Here is a 21,765-nt window from a genome sequence, read left to right as displayed (position 1 = left end):
GCCCCCGATCAAGATGATAGAGCATCATTCTCTCACCCCAGAAGGTGCCCTCACGCCACACCCAGGGGTAAGGGCCACCTGACTTCTGTCACCATGGATCATCAGGCGCCTCTCCTTTGAATTCATGTAGATGGAATCATAGATGCTATCCTCTTCTGGGTCTGGCTTCTTTTGTTCAGTGTATTGCCATAACCATATTTGCCAGAGTTCTGTTATTAGACATCAGGCTCTTTCCATTGATCCACTATTATGGACTGCCGCCGGTTCTCAGTGTGGCTGCCAGTGCTCTGATATCCCCACCAAGGAGGGCGCTCCCAGTGTCCCCAAAGCCACCTTCACCAAGAAAGTCAGAGAATCCCCATGGTCCTCAAAGAAAGAGGAAGAATCCCTCCCTGCCTCCTGTGTGTCTGAGCAATGATGCTAGGGTCCCATGACTCCCACACCGCTTCACCTTTGGCCTCAGATCCACTTCATGGTGAATGGGGCTGGGGGTCATTGCACCGTCCTCTCAACCCCTGATGTCTCTGTCCTCCAGGTCCTTCCCGGAATGACCCCCTTCCCAGCCCCTGCACCACATCCCCCATGCCCTGTGCAAATCATGAAACCAAGTGAACACTTGCAGGCTGTCTACCTCCTCGCTTATTAGATATGTCCAGATGTGGTGGAAACCCTTTAACTCAGCTGGGAAGTCTGCTCTATGCATTTGGAGCATTTCTTTCGAATCAGTGCCCAGACATAGAGCTAATGCAATGCAGTGCACCGAGGAAGGCATGTAAATAGGCCCACTGTGACTTCAGATCGGATCACATCTGCACTTCTGTCTTCAGCTCTATGCAAAACAGGATATCATAAAGGACTTTTCCTGTTGCCCCAGAATTGGCAGTTATGGCCCAAGGCTGAGGGCAGAGAGGTGTTAAGTACCCTACAGTTCTAAGGAAAACCACTGACACCTGGGGTCACACATCTTCCTTGGGGGCTTACTAGAGTGACAGAATCAGCTCTGTGCCCCTGGTTGTCATGTCCACTCCTTGCACCCCTGTCCTGTAAGGAGACAGATTTGGGCAGGAAAGGGTTCTAGAAATGGGCGGGCTTGATGGGGAGGTGAAAGGGGGTCCTCTCCTCAAAGCCAAGTGGGTCTGAGAGAATTACGTGAGGAATGGGAGCTTGCCAGAAGGGGAGGCCGGCACCTCCTTGCTGGGTGGGGCATCCTCTGGGCAGCAGGCCAGCTGAGCAGAAGAAGAGGGGATTGGAGAGAGGAGATGGTGGAGACAGGGCACAGCGGTGAGGCAGCAAGGAGGTCCCGAGGATGTGAGAACACAGACATAGTGTCAAAGTGACAATGTCTCAAGACATTTCCAACCTCAGTCACTCACCAAACCCAGGGCCAACCCTCCCCTAAATTCACAGAGGTCAGCTCACCAACCCAGAGGCCTCTTCTCTCTGACGAGCCTCCTCTGGGTGCTCCTTGGTGGCCCTCGCTGCTGTTGGCTAATCAACCCTGAAGCCATTTCAGTTTGTTAGGGAAATCCTAATAATGAGAAGAAGGCAAAGTAGAGAAGGATGGGGTCTGGGTGGCTCACTCCCAGGAGACCGCAGGGCCTTTGAGCATCACGCATCGTGGAGGATGGCACTGGGCGGGCCCTGCCAAGACCCCAGCTCCACCAGAAATCTTAAAGACACCCATCCCTGGAAATGAGGATCTTCCCTGACACCTGCTTGACTCCAACAGTCCACTCAAACGTTTTCCTCGGAATAAAGAAGACAGGGTTTCCCCTTCTAGAAATGGAAATAGTCAGCAGCTTTTAAGTAGCGGTTTCTTTGGTGGCAATAAATTCCTACCACAGCTATTACTACCGTGACGTGGGACTATCAGTGAGTTAGTGACTCTCTCCTCTGGGCTCTCAGAACATTTCACATATGCCTCTACTTCTGTGCTTTGCATGGTGCCTGGTGATTTACAAATACCCCATTCTCTACCCCTCCTCCCCTCCCCAGTCCCTGCACTTAGAGGGGCCTAAGAACGTGGGAATTAACACACCCATCCTTATGTGCCTGGCCCAGACTGGCACATGATAGGTCGTCAGGGGTGTTGGCCGCATTGAACTCCCTGATGGAATAACAAATGGATACTTTTCCAAATTTTATTTATGAAGCCACTATGTACCATATGTACTAATTAGCCTTTGTGCTTTTTGGGAAACAGCCCCCACAGTTCAGTGGCTTAAAGCAGCAAGCGTGGACTTCTTGCTCCCATGACGTGTGGCTGCCGTGTGTGGCCGGGGCTCTGGCTCTGTTCTCTGGGTCTCTTTGCTCGCTTGCCACGGCACCCGCTGTGGCCTGGGATGGGCCTTCCCGTGGCTGAGCAGGGAGAGCCAGAGTCTCAGCCCAACCACCTCTATCACTCTGTGTGGGTGAGGCAGATGGCACTTCCTCTCACTCTTTAGTGGCCGAGCCTTCTGTGGATGGAGGAGGATACCTGCAGGGCACACTCTAAGTCATAAGTCACACCGCAGGGACAGGCATGTGTCATCACACAGGGGAAGGAGTGAAAAGTGGAGAACAGTAAGACAACCTACCACACCACAGAATAACAAAACAGGCAGGCTTTTTATTATTATTATTATTATGGTTAGAACACTTAACAGGCCATCTACCCTCTCAGCAGATTTTTAAATGTACCATACAGTATTGTATCAACAGGTACAATGTTGTAAGCAGATGTTTGGAACTTCTCATCTTGTAAAACTGAAATTTTATGCACATTGATAAAGGTATAAAGAAAATGCGGCATATACATGCAATGGAGTATTTTATTCACCCTTACACAGAAGGACGTCCTGCCATGTGCAGCAACATGGGTGAGCCTTGCGACATTAGGCTGGGTGAAATAAACCAGTCATAGAAGGACAAATGCTACATGATTCCACTTACACGAGGTACCTAAAATAGTCCGAATCATGGATGTAAAGAGTAGAATGGTGGTTGCCAGAGGCTGGGTTGGGGGGTGGGTAGGAGAAAATGGGGAGTCGCTAATCAGGTAGTTTTGTAAACAACAGTGTAGTTAGAGCATTAACTCATTTTCCGAATCATAGCTTAAAAAAAACCCTAATATTTACACTTCATCATCCAAACAAAATTTCATGCATTCATGAGGATACTACAAATACCGGAAGGCAAAGCCTGCTCTCCCCACCCCAAACACACACACTTCTTTCTGAAACCTTCTCTAGCCGTGAAGCAGGAAAGGAAAACCATCGTCGCTTACAGCTCTCGAGCTGCCAGGTTCCAGAAGCCCTGTGTTTCCTGCTTGTGTCAGATCAGAAATGCACTGGGTCACCCAGGTGTACCTTCTTAACTTGGCTCACCCAAGATAAGAGTCTTTGCTGACTTAAGTGAGCCAACTCCTCCCCTTTACAAATCGGGTTTAAAAGTTCGATTAGGGGTCAGTGTGATTTAGGAGTTCCCACTCCAAATTGGACAGTTTGAACATGAATGACATTGGCAGAGCACAGAAGCATTTGAACACGATCAAACCCATGACCTCCTAGACTTCATAATGATATGAAGGATTTGTGGCCGCAAAGCTGGGAGAATAAATACCCGGTCGAGATGCCCCTGTGCAGCGTGGGCTATGATCCAAATGGTACGAGTTAGACGCCACATCGCCATGGGCTAGTAAGCCCGTAGACCAGACCCTGGACTCCCTGATCAACAACTATTCATGTTGAATTGGTAGTCTCCCAAACATACCACAGGCTCCAACTTTCTAAGCTCAAAACCAGAATTCTCTCTGGGATTAATACGGTATTTTCAGGCTTGACATAATAGCAACTCTTAAAATGATACTCTGCCCCATTTGCAAGTTACAGTTTCAGCTTTACTTTTATTTTTACTTTATTATTATTATTTTTACATATGCAAACTCTATGCCTGGATCCAAAAATGAGCTGCTGGAAGGTAGTTTGGAAAACATTCTACCCCAACCCCGTCTAGAGTCTTCCTCGTGTAGGTCCACCCCATCTGGCCGATTAGACCCCGAGATTCACAGGCTAGGGTATGACTTCCAAGGCGGGGGCCTCTGTCATCTTTGCCGGCTCCTTCTCTGCCCTGGCGACACACCCCAGGGCACCCCCCGGTTTTTCCCCCTCTCCCGGGCCCATGGAGGGGTTCTGGCTGCACCGTTTTCTACTCCCCAAGGCCACTCTCCTGGACGTCCTCGAGCTGGCTCTGGGGCAGGGCAATCCTTCGGGCAAGAGTGATGTGATGAAGTCTCGGGGCGGGGGGGCGCGCAGATGGGGCCAGGGCAGCAGGGACAGGTAACAAGAAGATAAACACAGTCAGGTCCAAAGACCCGAGGCCTCTACGGGTTCGGACGCATCCTCCCTGGCCTCTCCTAGCCGATTCTGGACACATTGCTGCGGGGGGTGGGGGGCGGCGTGTGCGCCCACACAGCTTCCAGAGCTCTTGCTACAGTTCCTGATGCAGGAAGTCATCCGCCTTCACGCCTTCTCCCCATCACCACCTGCAAACCTCCCCTTTCCCTGCACAGCCCAAACGAGGGCTTTTATTTTTCATCTCATTATAGACTACACAGATTTTATAAACAAACATGTTCATACATTTTTACATAGGGGCATGTGGCTTACGACGCATGTGAAAAATGGGGCATGATATTTAATAGATTGCAAAAGTAGGCTGCGTGGTTGTCACAGATAAATGGCAACAAAGCAAAAATGTGTCATGTACTTACACAGAAGAGGATGATTGGACCCAAACGAAGCTCTCGGAGGGTTCTTGGGGTTCCCATGCTCTCCCTGAGCAGGTGGGGCCTTCCAGGTTAATAATGGGTGGGAAACAGGGCCTGGGGGCGGCACTGCTGTCTGGCTGGACCAACGAAGCCCTTCCCATCCTCCTCACCCAGGCTCAGCCATGCCCACACCTCCTGGCACTTGACACTGACCCCATGCGCCCTCACGCCATCCACCCATGCCCACTTGCCCCCCTCCCCACCTCCAGCTGGACCCCTGACCAAAGGGATAGCATTGCAGAGCCAGTGAAGAGAAGGTGAAGGTCGGGAGAAGCACATAAGCATTTTCCAGGTATGGCGTTTTCCAGGAACTGGGAGGAGCTCATTGGAGAAGTCACAGTCTCTACCCACAGTTGTTCTGGACTATCCCCTGAGTGCGCCTTGGTCACGTAGGGAGGGACAAAATCTGTCTTGGTGCGCACGACCCTGAGGTTCCTGAGCGTGCTATCGCCTCAGAAGCTCACAGGCCTCCCTTCTGCAACAGACCCTTGAGGCTTTATTATCACATACAGATTGCTGTCCCCTCTTAAAAGTAAGAAGCAAACTGCTACTCATTTACAAGCCAACTGAGACCTCCTGCTCCCCTGTGGAAGGTGTGTATGTGGAACTCACTCGATCCGCGGTCTCCCCATAGAAGATTGGGCACTGTTTGCAGAGGTGTTTGGCGATGTGCTTTCGGAAGAATGTGGAGAGATACCTTCTGAACTTCTCCCCGACGAAGGCGTAGATGATGGGGTTGACGCAACAGTGTGTCATCCCAAGGGTCTCCGTCACCTGCATGATCTGGTCCAGCTGACTGGTGCTCTGACAGTTGCTCACGTTAAAGGACTCCTGGAAGGTGACCAGGAGAAGCACGATGTTGTTGGGAGCCCAGAAAAGAAAGTAAACAATCATGATCACGAAAATGAGCCTCACGGCCTTGTGCCTCTTCTTTTCGTTTCGGCACCGGAGCAGGGTCTTGAGGATGGCCGAATAGCAGATGACCATGACAAGCAGGGGCAGGACCAGGCCCAAGATGCTCCTCATTATTGTATGGAAACTCTTCCATGTTTTTGGGAAGTGAGAACTGCAGGACATAAAATCTTCTTCCTTTTCCACTCTCGCGAAGATGATCCCGGGGAGAGAGGCGAACATGGACACCACCCAGGTGACCCCGCTTGTCAACACCCCAAAGGTGACTGTCCTGGCCTTTAATGCGAACACGGCGTGGACGATCGCCAGGTATCTGTCGATGGTCAGGAGGATGATGAAGAAGTTTCCGCCAAAATACCCAACGTGATACAGCCCGGTGAATGACTTACACATCACCTCCCCCAAGAGCCACCCGTGTACGGCGTAGTGGGCCCAGAACGGGATGGTGAGAAGGAAGAGCAGGTCGGAGATGGCCAAATTGAGCAGGTAGATGTCCGTCATGCTCTTCAGCTTCTTGCAGTTGATGAGGATGAGGACGACCAGCATGTTGCCCACGAAGCCGAAGATGAACACCAGCGAGTAGAGCGGAGGCAGGAGCCTGGCTGCGATTTGCTTCACGTTGGCCTTCTGACAGGGCGCGCTGTATTCATAGTCATAAATGGTGGTGGGTTCTTCATCGCTGCCCTGGATGTTGGTTGTAAACAGAGAATGCAATGTGGACAGCATGTTGTGGCTGGCCTGGGGAAACGTGCCATTCTCACCCATCTTTCTCCGTCCTGTAATCAGAGAACAAACTGCTAACACGCCACGTAACCGCTGCTGTCCCCCAGCTTAAAAATACCCTCGCTCCGTGTCAGCGATGGCCTGGTCTTCGTCTCTGCTTCGCGGCCGTGTCCTGGAAAGCTCGTGTGTCGGCTGATCACTTCCCTTTATTCCTGGGAGCAGACGCTAGCTGTCTCCCCACCAGCCATTTCTCAACACCCCAGGCCTTCCCGGAGGACCCAACTCGCGTCGTGTAATTCCCCGCACGGCATACTTACTGCTCTACATCCTCTCTGGGGGGTACACGGGCCGGTGACCCGTGCCCGGAGGACAACAAGGAAGGGCACTGTGTGAGGGGGCCTCTGGGAACGCTCTTCTCCGACAGGAGAGATGCAGCAGAAACCCGGGCCTGCCCCTTCTGCTGCTCGAGCTTGTCTTGTGAGGGCTTGGTGTTTGGGACCCTGAACAAAAGACTCAGAGAATGGAGCAAAACGAGGCCGAGTCCCAGCGCCACCAAGTTGTAAGCCCAGCCTTGAACTGCTCATCCTCTGACGTCTTGTGATTTGAAAAACATAAGCCCTCGTTTTTAAGCTACTGTGAGTTCCATGTTCTGCTACTTGCAGCCGAACGCCTTCTAACTAACTCTCAACTCTCTGCCTCCATCTCCCAGCCAAAGCTTCCTGGGCAAGGTTGCCATGGCAACCCAACTACTAAATGCCCTGGGCCTGCTTCAGCTTCATCCTCGATGAGCACTGGATCTTCTGCTAAGTTCTTCCATTCAAAACTCTTGTGCCTTCTGGGAGGTTAGTGCCTGCCTTGGGCCTCCTTATTCATTTTCTTGGTTGGTGTCTCCTTCCCCTGCCCCCCTGCGAGAGCCCCCAGGCACCATCCTTGGCTTCCACCTCTTTACCTGCTACCTCTTTATTCTCGCCCCCAAGTCCTTGCTGAGTCGTGCTGTCTAATCACGGGGTTCTAGGCACCCTGAATGTCAATGCATCCTAAAGCTCTGCCTTCCAGTCTCACCTTTCAACCCCTACATCTCAGAGTTGAATTTCCCATCGCCTTCTGCATACCTCCCCGTGGGTTGACCCATTTAACCAGCATTCACTGAGCACCTACCGTGAGCCATACTCAGTTCTACTACTGCTGTCATGATCATTGTCATGTGAATTCTACCTCATAAACACCTCGGGGCTCAGCCCCTCTGCACCTCTGTCAGGCTGCCACTGTCTTGCCTCAGACCCTCCCCACTTCCATCTTTGCTGTGGTCTTGCTCGCAGCTTATTCCTGACCATGTTCCTTCTCAACCTGTCCTCCCCAACACTGCAATGGGATCGTGCGCTTCTCAGCTGAAAACCACAGTGGTCCCACACATTGTATGTGGCAGGACCTCAAAGGCAATGCCCAGACCACTCGTCAGTCTTGTCTACGCTCATGTCTTCCCAGCTTCGTCTCCAGTCACTTCTCAAACCCCAGGTCCTGTGCTCCCACCCCAGCCACCTCCCGTCCATTTTCCTGCAAACTTACCTGCTTCAGCGGTTTTGCAGAAGCTTGCCCCTCTGCCTAAAATGCCTGGTGAGCTCCTAGTCATCCGCCAGTACCTCTTGTTCAAATTCCCCTTCTCTGTGAAGCCAAACCTGCCTCCTCTAATCAATCACTCCAGTCATCTCATAACACTATGCATACCTCTAAACAAGCCCTTATCACACGATCTCCAATACACTGTGTGCCCCTTGAAGTCCAACCATGTTTCTGTTTCCAGCTCTTATGATATAGCATCCGGCTAAAGGGGGCACCAATAAATGTTCATTAAGGGAATGCGTGAAAGTCTTTATCCTGAGTATAACATCTAACATCATTAGGCTTGATTCTCAAGAATATTCTTTTTTTTCCCTTTCCTGGTAGTGACTGTGAATTGGTTTTTATCTTTGTACACACCTTATTCTTCAATTTCTCTTCTGATTGATACATCTCATAGATCTTTCATTTCACTAAGCCAGATTCTTGGAAATCTGCTGCAACTAAGTAAGACTTCTAATCAAGCTCTGGGGGAAAAATGTATCCACCTAAAAAATTACGTCTATGATCATTAATTGAGTGCTCCTTAAGTTCCAGGTGCTGTGCTAAATACTTTGCATGCATTAGTTTAATACTTGCAAAAATATTGTGAGCAAGTGTTTATACATTATACAAGTGAAGAATTCAAAATTTAAGCCTGGACAAGTTAAATGACTTTCCCAAATTTACAAAACAAGTAATAGCTGAGCTGGATTTTGAACCTGGGGCTATTCCGTTACAAAAGACCTCAGGAGCTCCTATCTCCAGGCTGGGAGAGCAGAGATGGATAGAGAATAGGTAACAATTTTCTAGGTATGCTTCCATGCCTTGAACTTTTTTGGCATTTAGACTTAAAAGCCACACATTCACCAGTATGAAAATGCCCCACCTATGCATGCAGAAGTGTGCACATGTGCGCACGTGCACACACACACACACACACACGAAAATAAGCTCCACAAGGGCCAAGAACTTTGTCTTGCAATGAAGTATCTTGGTGCCCCAGAGCCCGATCTGGCACTTAGAGTCTGTTAAATAAATATCATTTCTGTAAGTGAATGACAGAGAACCAGCAGGCTGCAAGCTGCTGAGAAACACAATGCCCCACTGTGGACTAGCCTCCCAGGCAATCCAGTGGGAGACCGTATAAAAACTAAGATATTGGGGATCCTTGCACACAGCCCATTAAGTGCAGCACACCCTTTGGGCTGTTCTATAACCAACCACAGGGCTGGCCTCCTCATCTGGATGGGAAAGTGTGGACTGGACCAGTGGTTCTCAAGTGCTGGGCTTCGGTATCATACAGGAAGTCTGTCAGTCAGAAATGCACAGCCCAGACCCTCTGGTGATTCAGATCGGGGGAAGGGGGGGCCAATCGCCCTGACCACTTCCACCGTGTGTTCTCTCCACGTTGTTGTTTACCTGTGCTGGATTCTCATCTACCAGCCACCTCCTCCTCCACAACTTCTCCCCAGTCACTCCGGCACACCTAGCCCCTGACACGGCAGACTTGCAAGGTGTCACTTTCAAGTGTCAGGACGCATCCTGAATCGATTAAAAGCTGACTCTCAGAAAAATAGATTCCTCACTTCAGCCCCCGTGGGCCTTCTGAATTGAGGAAAGAGGCCAATTTTGGTTCAGGGCTTGGACCATCACATAGATGGACTATGAAGCGGGGAGGGGGAATATTTGGGATAGAAAGTTCCAGCTCTTTAAAGCCCCAGGGCCTGGGAGGGGCAGAGTGAGAGAAGCAGCAGCTGAGTAGCCTGAATGACCTTACTTTCGTGACTGTCCTCTTTAGCGCACTCTCCTCTCACCTGAGCCCCGTGGGGTGGTCTCACCCTGCTCTGCTCTTGTTCACTGTCATCTGGGCCTCTCCAACCTTTCTGGTGCAGACACCACCCTCCAGCCCTTTTCTCCCCCAACACCATCCCCCAAGGTCCTGAGCTACGCAACCTTCAGGGTGTTCCCAGTCCCTGCATCTCCAGTGTTGGGATGCTTTGAGCCTGTGATTCATAAAGTAATGGAAAAAGCACCCACAACTCACCAGTGGATGGCTTCTCCCAAGTGGCACTAGAGGGTCCGGCTTCTCAGCAACTGAATCAAAGAGATCTGAAGGTAGAAACTTGGTGTGCAGAAGTAGGAAATAATGTTTCCTGCAGAAGAAGGCGGAGATATAACGGCAAGTAATGGTACAGATTTAAAAAAAAAAAAAAAAAAAAGAAGGGTATAGTTCTTCTTTTCCAGCCAGGAACATTGTACACTAGGTTGAGGTCTCCAGAGTAATATTAATTTTGAAATCTTACTTATGCAACCGTTAGTGTGAGTCAGGCGTACCCCGTACATCGGCTCCTCTGTCTAACGACTCTGGGCTTCTTTATCTTGTGGGTCTCTATATCTAGAAATCTTCCTCTCTCTTCTGCCAGTGATAATTTGCATGAAATGAGCACAACAGAACTTAATTTTCCAGAGGATAAATGCTAACAGTGGGGCTGTTGTTGGTGGGGGAGAAAACAGAATGAGTTTTATGTGACCATGCACACTGATGACATTATGGATTTGGGATCTGATTGGAAATTTTTTTTTAGGTGGAGATTTTTATTGAAAAGGGAATGTAAAATTGTCTCTTGTATCAGAGATGTCCTTAGCAGTAAGGGCCTCAGTTATTTTAGGTCCAACTCCTCAGAAAGAAGTTTTTCTAAAAGAAAACACCACAGAGATTCTGGGAGGATGGTGGCATAGGAAGCACCAGAAATCTCTCTCTCCACCCAGACAATTGCACTGACAGAATCTGTCTTATCTAACTATTCTGGAACTCTGGAATCTACTGAAGACCTGCAACTGTCAGGAGGAGGCTTGGATGATCAATTGCAGTTAACTTTGGTCGATTTTAACTTTTGGCACTGTAGTATCTACCCATCCCCCACAGCCTCCTCTTGGCACATGATGTATAAAGGCATTTCTGTGACACCAGCAACCAAAAGGGGTGAGAACAGAGCCATAAAAGAGCAGAGTTTTGTGTGTTTTTAAGCTGTGTGACATTAAGCTGGTATAAATTTAAATTAGAATGTTCTAACTATGTATCACCATGGTAATCACAAAGAAAATAGTTTTAGAACACACACAAAAGGAAATAAAAGGGAATTTAAGCATTTCATTACAAAAAAAAATAAAACACAAAAGAAGACAGTAGTGCAGGAAATGAGGGACAAAAAAGCCATATGCATGCACATAAAAAAAAAATGACAGGGCGCCTGGGTGGCTCAGTTGGTTAAGTGACTGCCTTCGGCTCAGGTCATGATCCCAGAGTCCTGGGATCGAGTCCCACATCGGGCTCCCTGCTCTGCGGGGAGCCTGTTTCTCCCTCTCCCACTCCCCCTGCTTGTGTTCCCTCTCTCGCTATGTCTCTCTCTGTCAAATAAATAAATAAAATCTTTAAAAAAAAAAAAAAGAAAAAAATGACAAAATGACAGAATTAAATCCCTCCTTATCAGTAATTACTTTAAATGTAAATGCATTAAATATGGAGCACTAGGTGTTATATGAAAACAATGGATCCTGGATCACCACATCAAAAACTAATGAGGTATTGTATGGTGACTAACATAACATAATAAAATTTAAAAAAATAAAAAAAAAACCAAAAGATAGAGAATGGTAGAATGAATAACAAAACAAAACAAAACAAACATGTTCTAATATATATTATCAACAAGAGACTCATTTTTGATCCAAACACACAAATATATTGAAAGTGAAAGGATGGAGAAAATATTAACTAAAAGATGTGAAACAAAAGAGAGCAGGGATGACTATACTAATATCAGACAGAATAGACTCTAAATTGAAAAAGATTACAAGAGACAAAGACAGATGTTATATATTAATAAAGGGTTCAATACAGCCAGAAGATACAATGATTACAAACATTTACACCTAATGACAGATCATCAAAATATATGAAGCAAAAACTGACAGGAGTGAAGGGGGAAAAAGACAGTTGCACAATAATAGTTGGATATTTTAACACCCCATTCTTGATAAGGGAATGCAAAACGGTGCATTTTGGACAACCAGATGAAAGATAAGTAGGGAAGCAGAGGGCTTGAACAGCACAATAAGCCACCTGGATCTGACAGAGAGATATGGGCTACTCTACCCAAGAACAATAGCACACACATTCTTCTCAAATATATCTGGGACATTTTTCAGAAGATGCTGTGTTGAAACTAGACAGATAAATTCTGAAACTCAACAACTAAACAAAACTCAATTCAAAACTAGGCAAAAGACTTGCCTTGAGGAGACATTTCTTCAAAGAAGATATACGCATGGCTAATAAGCACATGTTATGCTCAACACCAGTGATCGTTAGAGAAATGAAAATCAACACTAAAATAAGATACCACCGCACAGCCATTAAAATGGCTACTATCCAAAAAACAGAGAATAACAAGTGTTGGTGAGGATGTGGAGACACTGAAACTCTTGTGTGCTCTTGTGGAAATGTAAAATGGTACAGCTACTGTGCAAAACAGTATGGTGGTTCCCCAAAAACGTAAAAATAGAATTACTATGTGATCCAACAATTCTACTCTGGTTGTATACTCAAAAGAACTGAAAGCAGAGTCTTAAAGAGATATTTATACACCCACGTTCATAGCCATAATATTATTTACAATAGCTTAAACATGGAAGAAATCCAACTGTCCACCCATGGATGAATGGATGAGCAAACTGTGGTATATGCATACAATGGAATATTATTCAGTCTTATGAAGGAGAGTCTGACACCTGCTACAACACGGAAGAACCTCGAAGACATTACGCTGAGTGAAATAAGCCAGTCACAAAAGACTGGATGATTCCACTTACATGTGGAAGAGACAGAAGATTATAGAGACAGAAAATAGAACAGTGGTTGCCAGGTGCTGGGGTGAGGGATTAACGGGTGCTAATGGGTACAGAGTTTCAGTTTTACAAGATGAAATGAGTTCTGGAGATGGATGGTGGTAATGGCTGGCAACATTACAAATGGGTTTACCGCCATCGAACTGGTACACTTAAAAATGGTTAAAATGGTAAGATTTTATGTTGTATAAACATAATACACATTATGTTTATTTTACCACACACACACAAAAAAGAAAAACATAAATCATCGTTAACAGCACAAATCCTGCAATTGAGGCAACTACACTTAGGAATATTCCTCAGGTTCCACAGGGAAAATTGAGTCACCTGAGTTGGCTCCAGGCACTTTCTAGAATTCAGCAGATCTTGGGTCAGGATCCTTATGCTATGGCCTTGGCAAATGTCTAAGCTTTGATTTCCCCAACTATAACATAGGAATAATAAGGCCTCTGGGGTCTGTGGGGTTTAAATGGATACAAAGCAGCTAGTACAGCATCTGGTAGAACTAGGCACTCAACAGATAGCTAATAGTAGCTAACAACAACAACAATAAAACACTCAGTGCAATCCAGGGGTCCTTTCTGGATTTCTATTTGTTGTAGCCATGTATCCTGCATAAGACCTGGCTTTTGTGTGAAGCAAGAAGGGCCTCAGATTTTTCCTTAGAAGATAGCTTCTTGCTTGATCAGGAACATGAAAAGTTCCCCAGTTGGTTCCTAACGTGGTCTCTGAGTGAGGATCAAAAGGGTCTTTCTGAGATTTCAATAGTAAAACTGGTCTTACCCACCCAGTGATGCTGGGTCCGTGCCCACTTATGGAATGTCTTGACTCTGGCATCATGCTGCCGGTTTCTTTAAGTCAATCTGGGATGGCGAAGGTCAAGACCCTGGAATTTTGCCCTTGTTGATTTCTGTCTTCACACTAGACATCACTGACTCCAGCTCTGTGATTTTATAAACAGAGAGGCGCAGAGATAAGGGGTGGCAGAGCCAGGATTTGAATGTTTGGCTTATCTCTGGCACAGGGAACAGATGGCACACTCGGCCATCTGTTTTGAAGACACAGTGTAAGGCTGAGTGTACATATAGAAGGGTAGGCAGGGTTAAAAGAACCAACAGGTGGGTGAGGTGTCCAAAGACTAGTGGGATGCTTGAAGGATCAAACCAATAAATATCACCTGAGCCCTGTTGAGAACTGAAGGCAGAAGGATACAGCTGCTGCTAGAACTTCCGCAGGGCAGGAGGAGAGCAGGAGCAGAAGTCCTCTGACCTTCTGCCGGTGCCTGAACCCAACAGGAAGAGGGAGCAGCGGGGTACAGGTGATGTAGCCAGTAGAAGAATTTATCCTCTGGGATCCTGGAAATCAGAGTGGGTCTGGGGGAGCATGACTAATAACCACTCAGCTATCAAGTCAAACTTTTTTTTGGTCACTATGTTCTCACTTGGTCCATGCAGATAGTCAGAAAATTGGGAACCAGGGTAAGTACACCTTAAGATTCTTTATGCACATGGAGAGAGTTAGGAATGATGCTTTTCCAGCAATTTGAGAGCCTCATGTTCACCTGTTGGCACTGGGTTCATGGGTTCTGAAATTCTCAGTGTGGAAGAGAGGTACGGCCTCTTGAGCAGACTTGGGGGAAAGTGCGTCACCAGCCTCCTATCTCAATAGTGGGCATGGCTGTGGTCACCTCAAGGTGACCTGGGGCAGGGATGAGGGGACACTTAGTTCTATAAGCAAATAAAATAAAAACAGTTCACACTCCCTGAGTGAAGAGGGAAGAACGAGACCAACACCGGCCATGAGAAGGTTAAGATTCTTGTTTATCTGTACTCTGAAGGTCAGCAGTGAGTTGAGGGTTAGATCATTGACGCTGAAAGTTAGGTTTGTTCTAAGAACCTCTCTCCCCTTGCACAGATGCCAATATTCAGCTAAATGAAAACATGGGGAAAAGTGTGGCTGCAAAGAATTTCTGCCAGGGCAAGAAGACAGGAAATGTTTATCAACAGCCTCAGGTTACACTGATGACTCTCCTTGTAACTAACTCCCTTACTTCTCTGTGATGGATTTGTTCAGTTGACACCTTTAGAAGATAAATTCTTGCCTTTTTTTCAACACAGATGCTTTGGTTGATTGTGGTTTCTATGGTTTGCATGCTTCCTGTGACCTACTAAAATAGATTAGTGAGTTCTAGGATTTTACATCTTCAGTTTTGGTTAAAAACATTGATCTGGACTAATATGATACCCACAGAAAGAACCCAGTTATACATTCCTACATGCTCTGGTCATGTTTCCATAATAAAAAGAATACAAATTATTTCCACTATTGTCCCAAGTGACAAAGTAACACAACAGCAAGAAAGCCAGAAACTGCAAATAGTTTTTGGGAAGGGAAAGTGTCAAGTAACAGAAGATAAGCATGAAATTCTCTCTCCTCCTCCAAGTTCACCACCATCTCCAGTGAACCAAGAGCAGACAAGGATATGTGATGAAAAAAATAAATAAATAAAGGTGTCATAAGAAACAGGTAATTTAAGTCTCTATTAACTGAGAGTGTAAAGGTAGTAGATGAGATGTTTCCATTCCTTGAGACCAAATCAACTTTGGAAGATAAAGGTGAAGTCAAATCTTTAATACATCCACTTGCTAAAAAGCCCTCTCAAGTGACTTAAGAGGATGTTGTTTGAACCCTGTAGTAGGGAGATAATCTTGTGTTCTTCTACAACCCAGACGTTTTGACCTACTCTGTGACTAGACTCAGACCTTAGCCTCGGAGGTGGCCTGCTCTAGGGAGGAAGCCGTGGCTGGGGATGGGTCAGGACACAGTACTTGGAAGACATTTTTAGAGACCCCTAAGACATGGCAGAAGTGGGTGGGGGGCTGGTTCTGGGGAATCAGAAGCTAGAATTCGCTGTCAACACCATCACCTGCCCTCCCCCAAGGCGTGGTGAATAGGAGGAGGATGGGGTGACCGCCTACAGGATGAGGTTTCAGACATGGCATTAGGGGCCATAGCTACTCTTGTTCCACCTCTGACATCATTTGAGTGTGGCTTCTGAGGTGTCTCAGGGAGGGGTACAATGCTGTAGCCATCTGAAAAGAACTCAAATAGTGCTCTTTGCAGGTTCTGGTGGCATGAGAAGAAACCCACAAATCTGGATGTGGCAGAGATTCTGATTGGAAGGTATGACTGAGGCCTCACCCTGAGTGGGCAGTGGGTGATAGAAGATAGAGAGACCCTTCCCAAGTATGGCTAGTTGAAGATGTGCCCAATTGCTGTTGGCTTTGCAGGAACCATAAATACTTGGTGGTGGGGAAAGGACAAGTTTGGGGTGGACAAATAATTTGTAATGCAATTCAGATATATATACATATAAAAATATAGTATGTATTATATATATAACATATTATATATATATTTTAAAGTAATGCATGCTGAAAGCAAAAGTTGGTTCTTTGAAAAGATCAAGAAAGTTGACAAACCTCTATGCTGACTATGAAAAAAAGAAAAGACATAAATAACTAAAATCAGATGAAATTGATTACTAGTGAATTTACAGAAACAAAAAAGATTATAAGAGAATATTATATACAATGTCCACTAACAAATTCAATGACATGGACAAATGAAATGAAATGGAATGGACAAATTCCTAGAAACACATAAATTACCAAAAAGTGACTCAATAAGAAACAGAAAATCTTAAAAGTTCTATAAAAAATAAAGAGATTAAATCAGAAATAAAAAATCTCCCAACAGATAAATGCCCAGGACTGGGTGGTTTCACTGGTGACTTCTACCAAACATTAAAAGAAAAATTAACATCAGTCTTTCTCAAACTCTTCCCATAAATAGAAGAGGAGGGGACATTTCCTAACACATTCTATGAAACAAGAATTGCCATGATAGCAAAGTTAGACAAAGACCAATATCCTCTATGAATATAGAGGCAAAACTCTCAACAAAATACTAGTAAACTGAATCCAACAGCACATTAAAATATTATACTCCATGGCCATGTAGGATTTATCCAAAGAATGCAAGGGCAGTTCAATACAGGAAAAATTAGCCAATGTCATACACAACAATAACAGAATGAAGAAAAAAATACAATCATCTCAATTGACACAGAAAAAGCATTTGACAAAATTCAACACCCTTCCATAATAAAAATGCTCAAAAAAGTAGGAATATGAGAAAACTGCCTCAACATGATAAAAGATTTGTGAAACCCCTCAGCTAGCATCAGACTCAATGGTAAGCGACTAAAAACCTCCCCTCTAAGATCAGGAACAAGACAAGGGTGCCCACTTTCACCACTGCTATTCAGCACTATACTGTAAGTTCTAGTCAAAGCAATCAGGAAAGAAAAGGAAATAAAAGGCACTCAAATTGGAATGGAAGAAGTAAAACTCTCTATTCACAGATGACATGATCCTATATATAGAAAATCCCAAGGGATCCACAAAAAACCTCCTAGAAACAACAAACAAATTCAGCAAAATTGCAGAAAATAAAATCAATGCACAAAAATCTGTTATGTTTTTATATACCACCAACGAACAATCTGAAAAGGAAATTAAGAAAACTATTCCATTTACAATAACATCAAAAAGAATAAAATACCTGGAAATAAATTTAACCAAGGAAGTGAAATACTTGTATACTGAAACCATAAAACATTGCAGAAAGAAATTAAAGAAGGTTTAAATAAATAGAATGACAGTGCATGTTCATGGATTGTAACACTCAACATTGTTGAGATGGCAGTAGTGCCCAAAGCTATCTAAAAGATATAATGCAATTCCTATCAAAATTCCAGTGGCCTTTGCAAAAATAGAAAAGCCGATCCTCAAATTCGTATGGAATTGCAAGGAGCCCTGAATAGCAAAACAATCCTTAAAAAATAGTAACAACAACAAAAAACAACTTTGGAGGACTCCAGCTTCCCGATTTCAAAACATACTACAAAGCTACATTAACTAAAACAGTGTGGCACTGGCATAAGGATAGACCCATAGATCAGTGGAATACAACTGGGAGTTCAGAAATAAACTCCTACATCTACTGCAAATTAATTTTCAATAAGGGTGCCAAGACCACTAATTGGAGAAAGAACATTCTCTTCAACCAATGATGTTGGAACAACTAGATATCCACATGCAAAAGAATGAAGTTAGATCCCTTCCTCACATCATATAAAAAATGAACTCAAAGTGGATCAACGATGTAAATATAAGAGCTTAAAACAATAAAATTCTTAGAAGACAATACAGAGGTAAATCTTTATGACCTCTGATTTTGAATGAATCCTTAGACACCCAAAGCATGAGTGACAACAACAAAAAATAGGTAAATTGAACTTCATCAAAATTAAAAATTTTTGTGCATTAAAGATATTACCAGTAAAGTGAAAAGACAACCTGTGAGATGAGCGGAAATATTTGCAAATCATGTATCTGCTAAGCGTCTAGTTTCTGGAAAGTATAACGAATGCCTATAGCTCAAGAACAAAAAGGCAAACGACCCAATTTAAAAATGGGCAAAACACTCAAAGACATGTTTTTCCAGAGAAGATGTACAAATGGCCAGTAAGCACATGAAAAGGTGCTCAACATCATTAGTCAGCAGAGAATTGAAAATCAAAACCACAATGAGACACCCGTTAGGTATAGAAGGGTTCCTACATACTAAGATGGGTATAGTTTTTTGTTTTTTGGTTTTTTTTTTAAAGGAAGTAACAAGTGTTGGTGAGGCTGTGGAGAAGTTGGAACTCTCTTAAGTTGCTTGGTGGGACTGTATAATGGCACATCAGATTTGGAAAACCGTGTACAGTTCCTAAAAAGTATTAAACATAGAATTATCACATGATCCTGCAATTCCAGTCCTAGATATATATCCCCCCAAAACTGAAAACCGATAATCAAATACTGCTACACAAATGTTCATAGCAATACTTGTTCGGAATAACCAAAAGATAGAAACAACCCAAATGTTCATCAACAGATGAATGGATAAACAAATGGATCTATACATACAGTTATCCATAAAAAGGAACGAAGTATTAATACATGGTACAATATGGATGAGCCTTAAGGACATCATGCTAAGGGAAGGAAACCAGACAGAAAAAGCCACATATGTGTGACTCTATTTATAAGGAATATCCAGAATAGATATAGGTAAATAGGTAAATCCATAGAAACAGAAAGCAAATTGGTGGTTTCTGGGGCTGGGGAGGGGAGAATGGGGAGTAGCAACCCAGTGAGTACAGGGTTTTATTTTGGGATGATGAAATGTTTTGGAAGTAGATCGAGGTGGTTGCACAACATTGTGAATGTGCACCTCCCTTGTTGTCCCCCAATGTATAAGTTTGTTTTTGGTGTTATTTATATGGCATTATAGTCACATCATATATATACTTTTGTACCTTTTCATTTTTGCACTAAGCAAGCCAAAACTTTTTCCATATTGTAAATTCTTTACAAACATAATTTTAAGGGCTGCATACTGTTCAAATGATAAAATAGTTCACCCATTCATTCAATAAATAAATACGCAGAATCTATATCATTCTAGGGCGCCTGGGTGGCTCAGTTGGTTAAGCAACTGCCTTCGGCTCAGGTCATGATCCTGGAGTCCCGGGATCGAGTCCCTCATCGGGCTCCCTGCTCAGCAGGGAGTCTGCTTCTCCCTCTGACCCTCCTCCCTCTCATGCTCTCTGTCTCTCATTCTCTCTCTCGCAAATAAATAAAATCTTAAAAAAAAAAATTAAAAAGAATCTATATCATTCTATATTCCTTGTCCACCCTAGACTGGACCATGTACATAAAAAGATGAATCAAACATATCTCAAGAAATTTTGTGTCCATATGTGGTAAGCAGATGTTAAATAAAAACATAAAAATAAAATACAAATTTTAATAAGTGTATGGACAAAAACAAACAGGTTCCTATGGAATCTAATTTATAAGGGAGAGCCAGGGTAAACTTCTTTGAAAAGTAATATTTTAACTGATCTTTAAGATATGGAGGGTAAATAGGAGTTTACCGACAGAGATTTAATAATAATGGCGATATTGATGATGATGGTGGTAATGGTAGATCTTTATTAAGTGCTTATAGGCACTGTTCTAGTGCTCTCCATATAGGGGTCACATTTAATCCTTGTAACAACCCTATGAGCTCAATGCTATTATTATACTCAATTTTCAGAAGAAAAATTGAAGCAATGAGATTGAGACTATCTTCCTAAGTCAACCTAGCACTGGGCTCCAGCCCAGGCAGTGTGCCTCAACATCCTGCTCCTTTTTTTAATTTATTTTTTAAATTTTATTATGTTATGTTAGTCATCATATATATTACATTATTAGTTTTTGATATAGTGTTCCATGATTCATTGTTTGCGTATAACACCCAGTGCTCCATTCAATATGTGCCCTCCTTAACACCCTCAACATCCTGCTCTTAACCACTGCATGAAGAATCCAGACAGAGGGAGCCATACCTCACCAGGTGGGCCATATACCTCACCAGCCATACCCTCACCAGGCAGGTGAAGACCAGGAAGCAGAAAAGAGCCAGTTAAAAAATTACATGTGTGTTTTTATTTTTATTTTTTTTAAATTTTTTATTGTTACGTTAATCACCATACACTACATCATTAGTTTTAGAAGTAGTGTTCCATGATTCATTGTTTGTGCATAACACCCAGTGCTCCATGCAGAACGTGCCCTCTTTAATACCCATCACCAGGCTAACCCATCCTCCCACCCCCCTCCCCTCTAGAACCCTCAGTTTGTTTTTCAGAGTCCATCGTCTCTCATGGTTCGTCTCCCCCTCTGAAATCCCCCCCTTCATTCTTCCCCTCCTGCTATCTTCTTCTTCTTCTTCTTCTTTTTTTTAATAACATATATTGCATTATTTGTTTCAGAGGTACAGATCTGAGATTCAACAGTCTTGCACAATTCACAGCTCTCATGACTTGAGCCAAAATCAAGAGTCAGATGCTTAACTGGAGCCACGTCGGTGCCCCTGTAGTTTTGTTTTTAAAATGGAATATTCAGGGACTCCTGGGTGGCTCAGTTGATTAAGCATCTGCCTTTGGGTCAGGTCATGATCCCAGGGTCCTGGGATTGAATCCTGCATTGGGCTCCTTGCTCAGCGGGGAGCCTGCTTCTCCCTCTGCCTGCTGCTCCCCCTGCTTGTGCTCTCTCTCTCTCTCTGACAAATAAATAAATAAAATCTTTTCTAAAAAATGGAATATTCAAATGTACAGAAATATTTTTAAAATGAGAGCGGCCATGTACCTACTGCCCCAACTTTAACAAATCTTATTTTGCCATATTTTATTTTGAAAAAGTAAAAATTTAGAGCTACAACTGAAGTTAACCTTGTATACTCACCCCTAGTCCCCATTTCTCTTTCTCTCTCTTTCTCTTCTCAGTATCAACACTACTCTGAATTGGGTATTTATCATTCTCATGCATGATTCATTTCATTTTACTATAGACACAGTGTTGCTTTGTGTGTTTTAAAGTTTAAAGAATTTCTATACTGCTTGTATCATCTGCATCTTTATGACTTTAAGATTTATCTCACTAGTTATAAATGCCTCTTTTGGGAAAACTGGTAAAAGTGGGAGTCCTAGATCAAAGAATATCTTCACTTTAAATTTTTATGTATACTAGAGAAGCCCAGTAATCAGACCATGGTTGGAATGGTCCTAGTGCAAAAGGGTTCCATCTGGTGAAATGAAACAACTATTATTTCATGTAATATTCCATCAGATGAACAAACCACAATTTAAAAAA

The 21,765-nt window shown here is 44.1% G+C and overlaps 1 protein-coding gene across 1 annotated transcript; it reads right to left on the bottom strand.

Annotated features, from left to right (window-relative positions):
* Positions 1-4,643: 4,643 nt before the first annotated feature.
* On the bottom strand, positions 4,644-10,395 carry CCR2 (C-C motif chemokine receptor 2). Its single transcript, XM_032412176.1, has 3 exons — positions 10,345-10,395; positions 10,086-10,194; positions 4,644-6,495 (listed from the first exon to the last, which is right to left on the bottom strand). The coding sequence occupies exon 3, from the start codon at positions 6,482-6,484 to the stop codon at positions 5,363-5,365; it is 1,122 nt and encodes a 373-aa protein (XP_032268067.1). The 5' UTR covers positions 6,485-6,495; positions 10,086-10,194; positions 10,345-10,395; the 3' UTR covers positions 4,644-5,362.
* Positions 10,396-21,765: the final 11,370 nt, after the last annotated feature.

This window comes from Phoca vitulina, unplaced genomic scaffold (assembly GCF_004348235.1).
Source record: "Phoca vitulina isolate PV1807 unplaced genomic scaffold, GSC_HSeal_1.0 scaffold13, whole genome shotgun sequence".
Classification (NCBI taxonomy): domain Eukaryota; kingdom Metazoa; phylum Chordata; class Mammalia; order Carnivora; family Phocidae; genus Phoca; species Phoca vitulina.
Note: the sequence above shows the minus strand (reverse complement) of the source record. Positions and strands in the feature narration are given on the sequence as shown.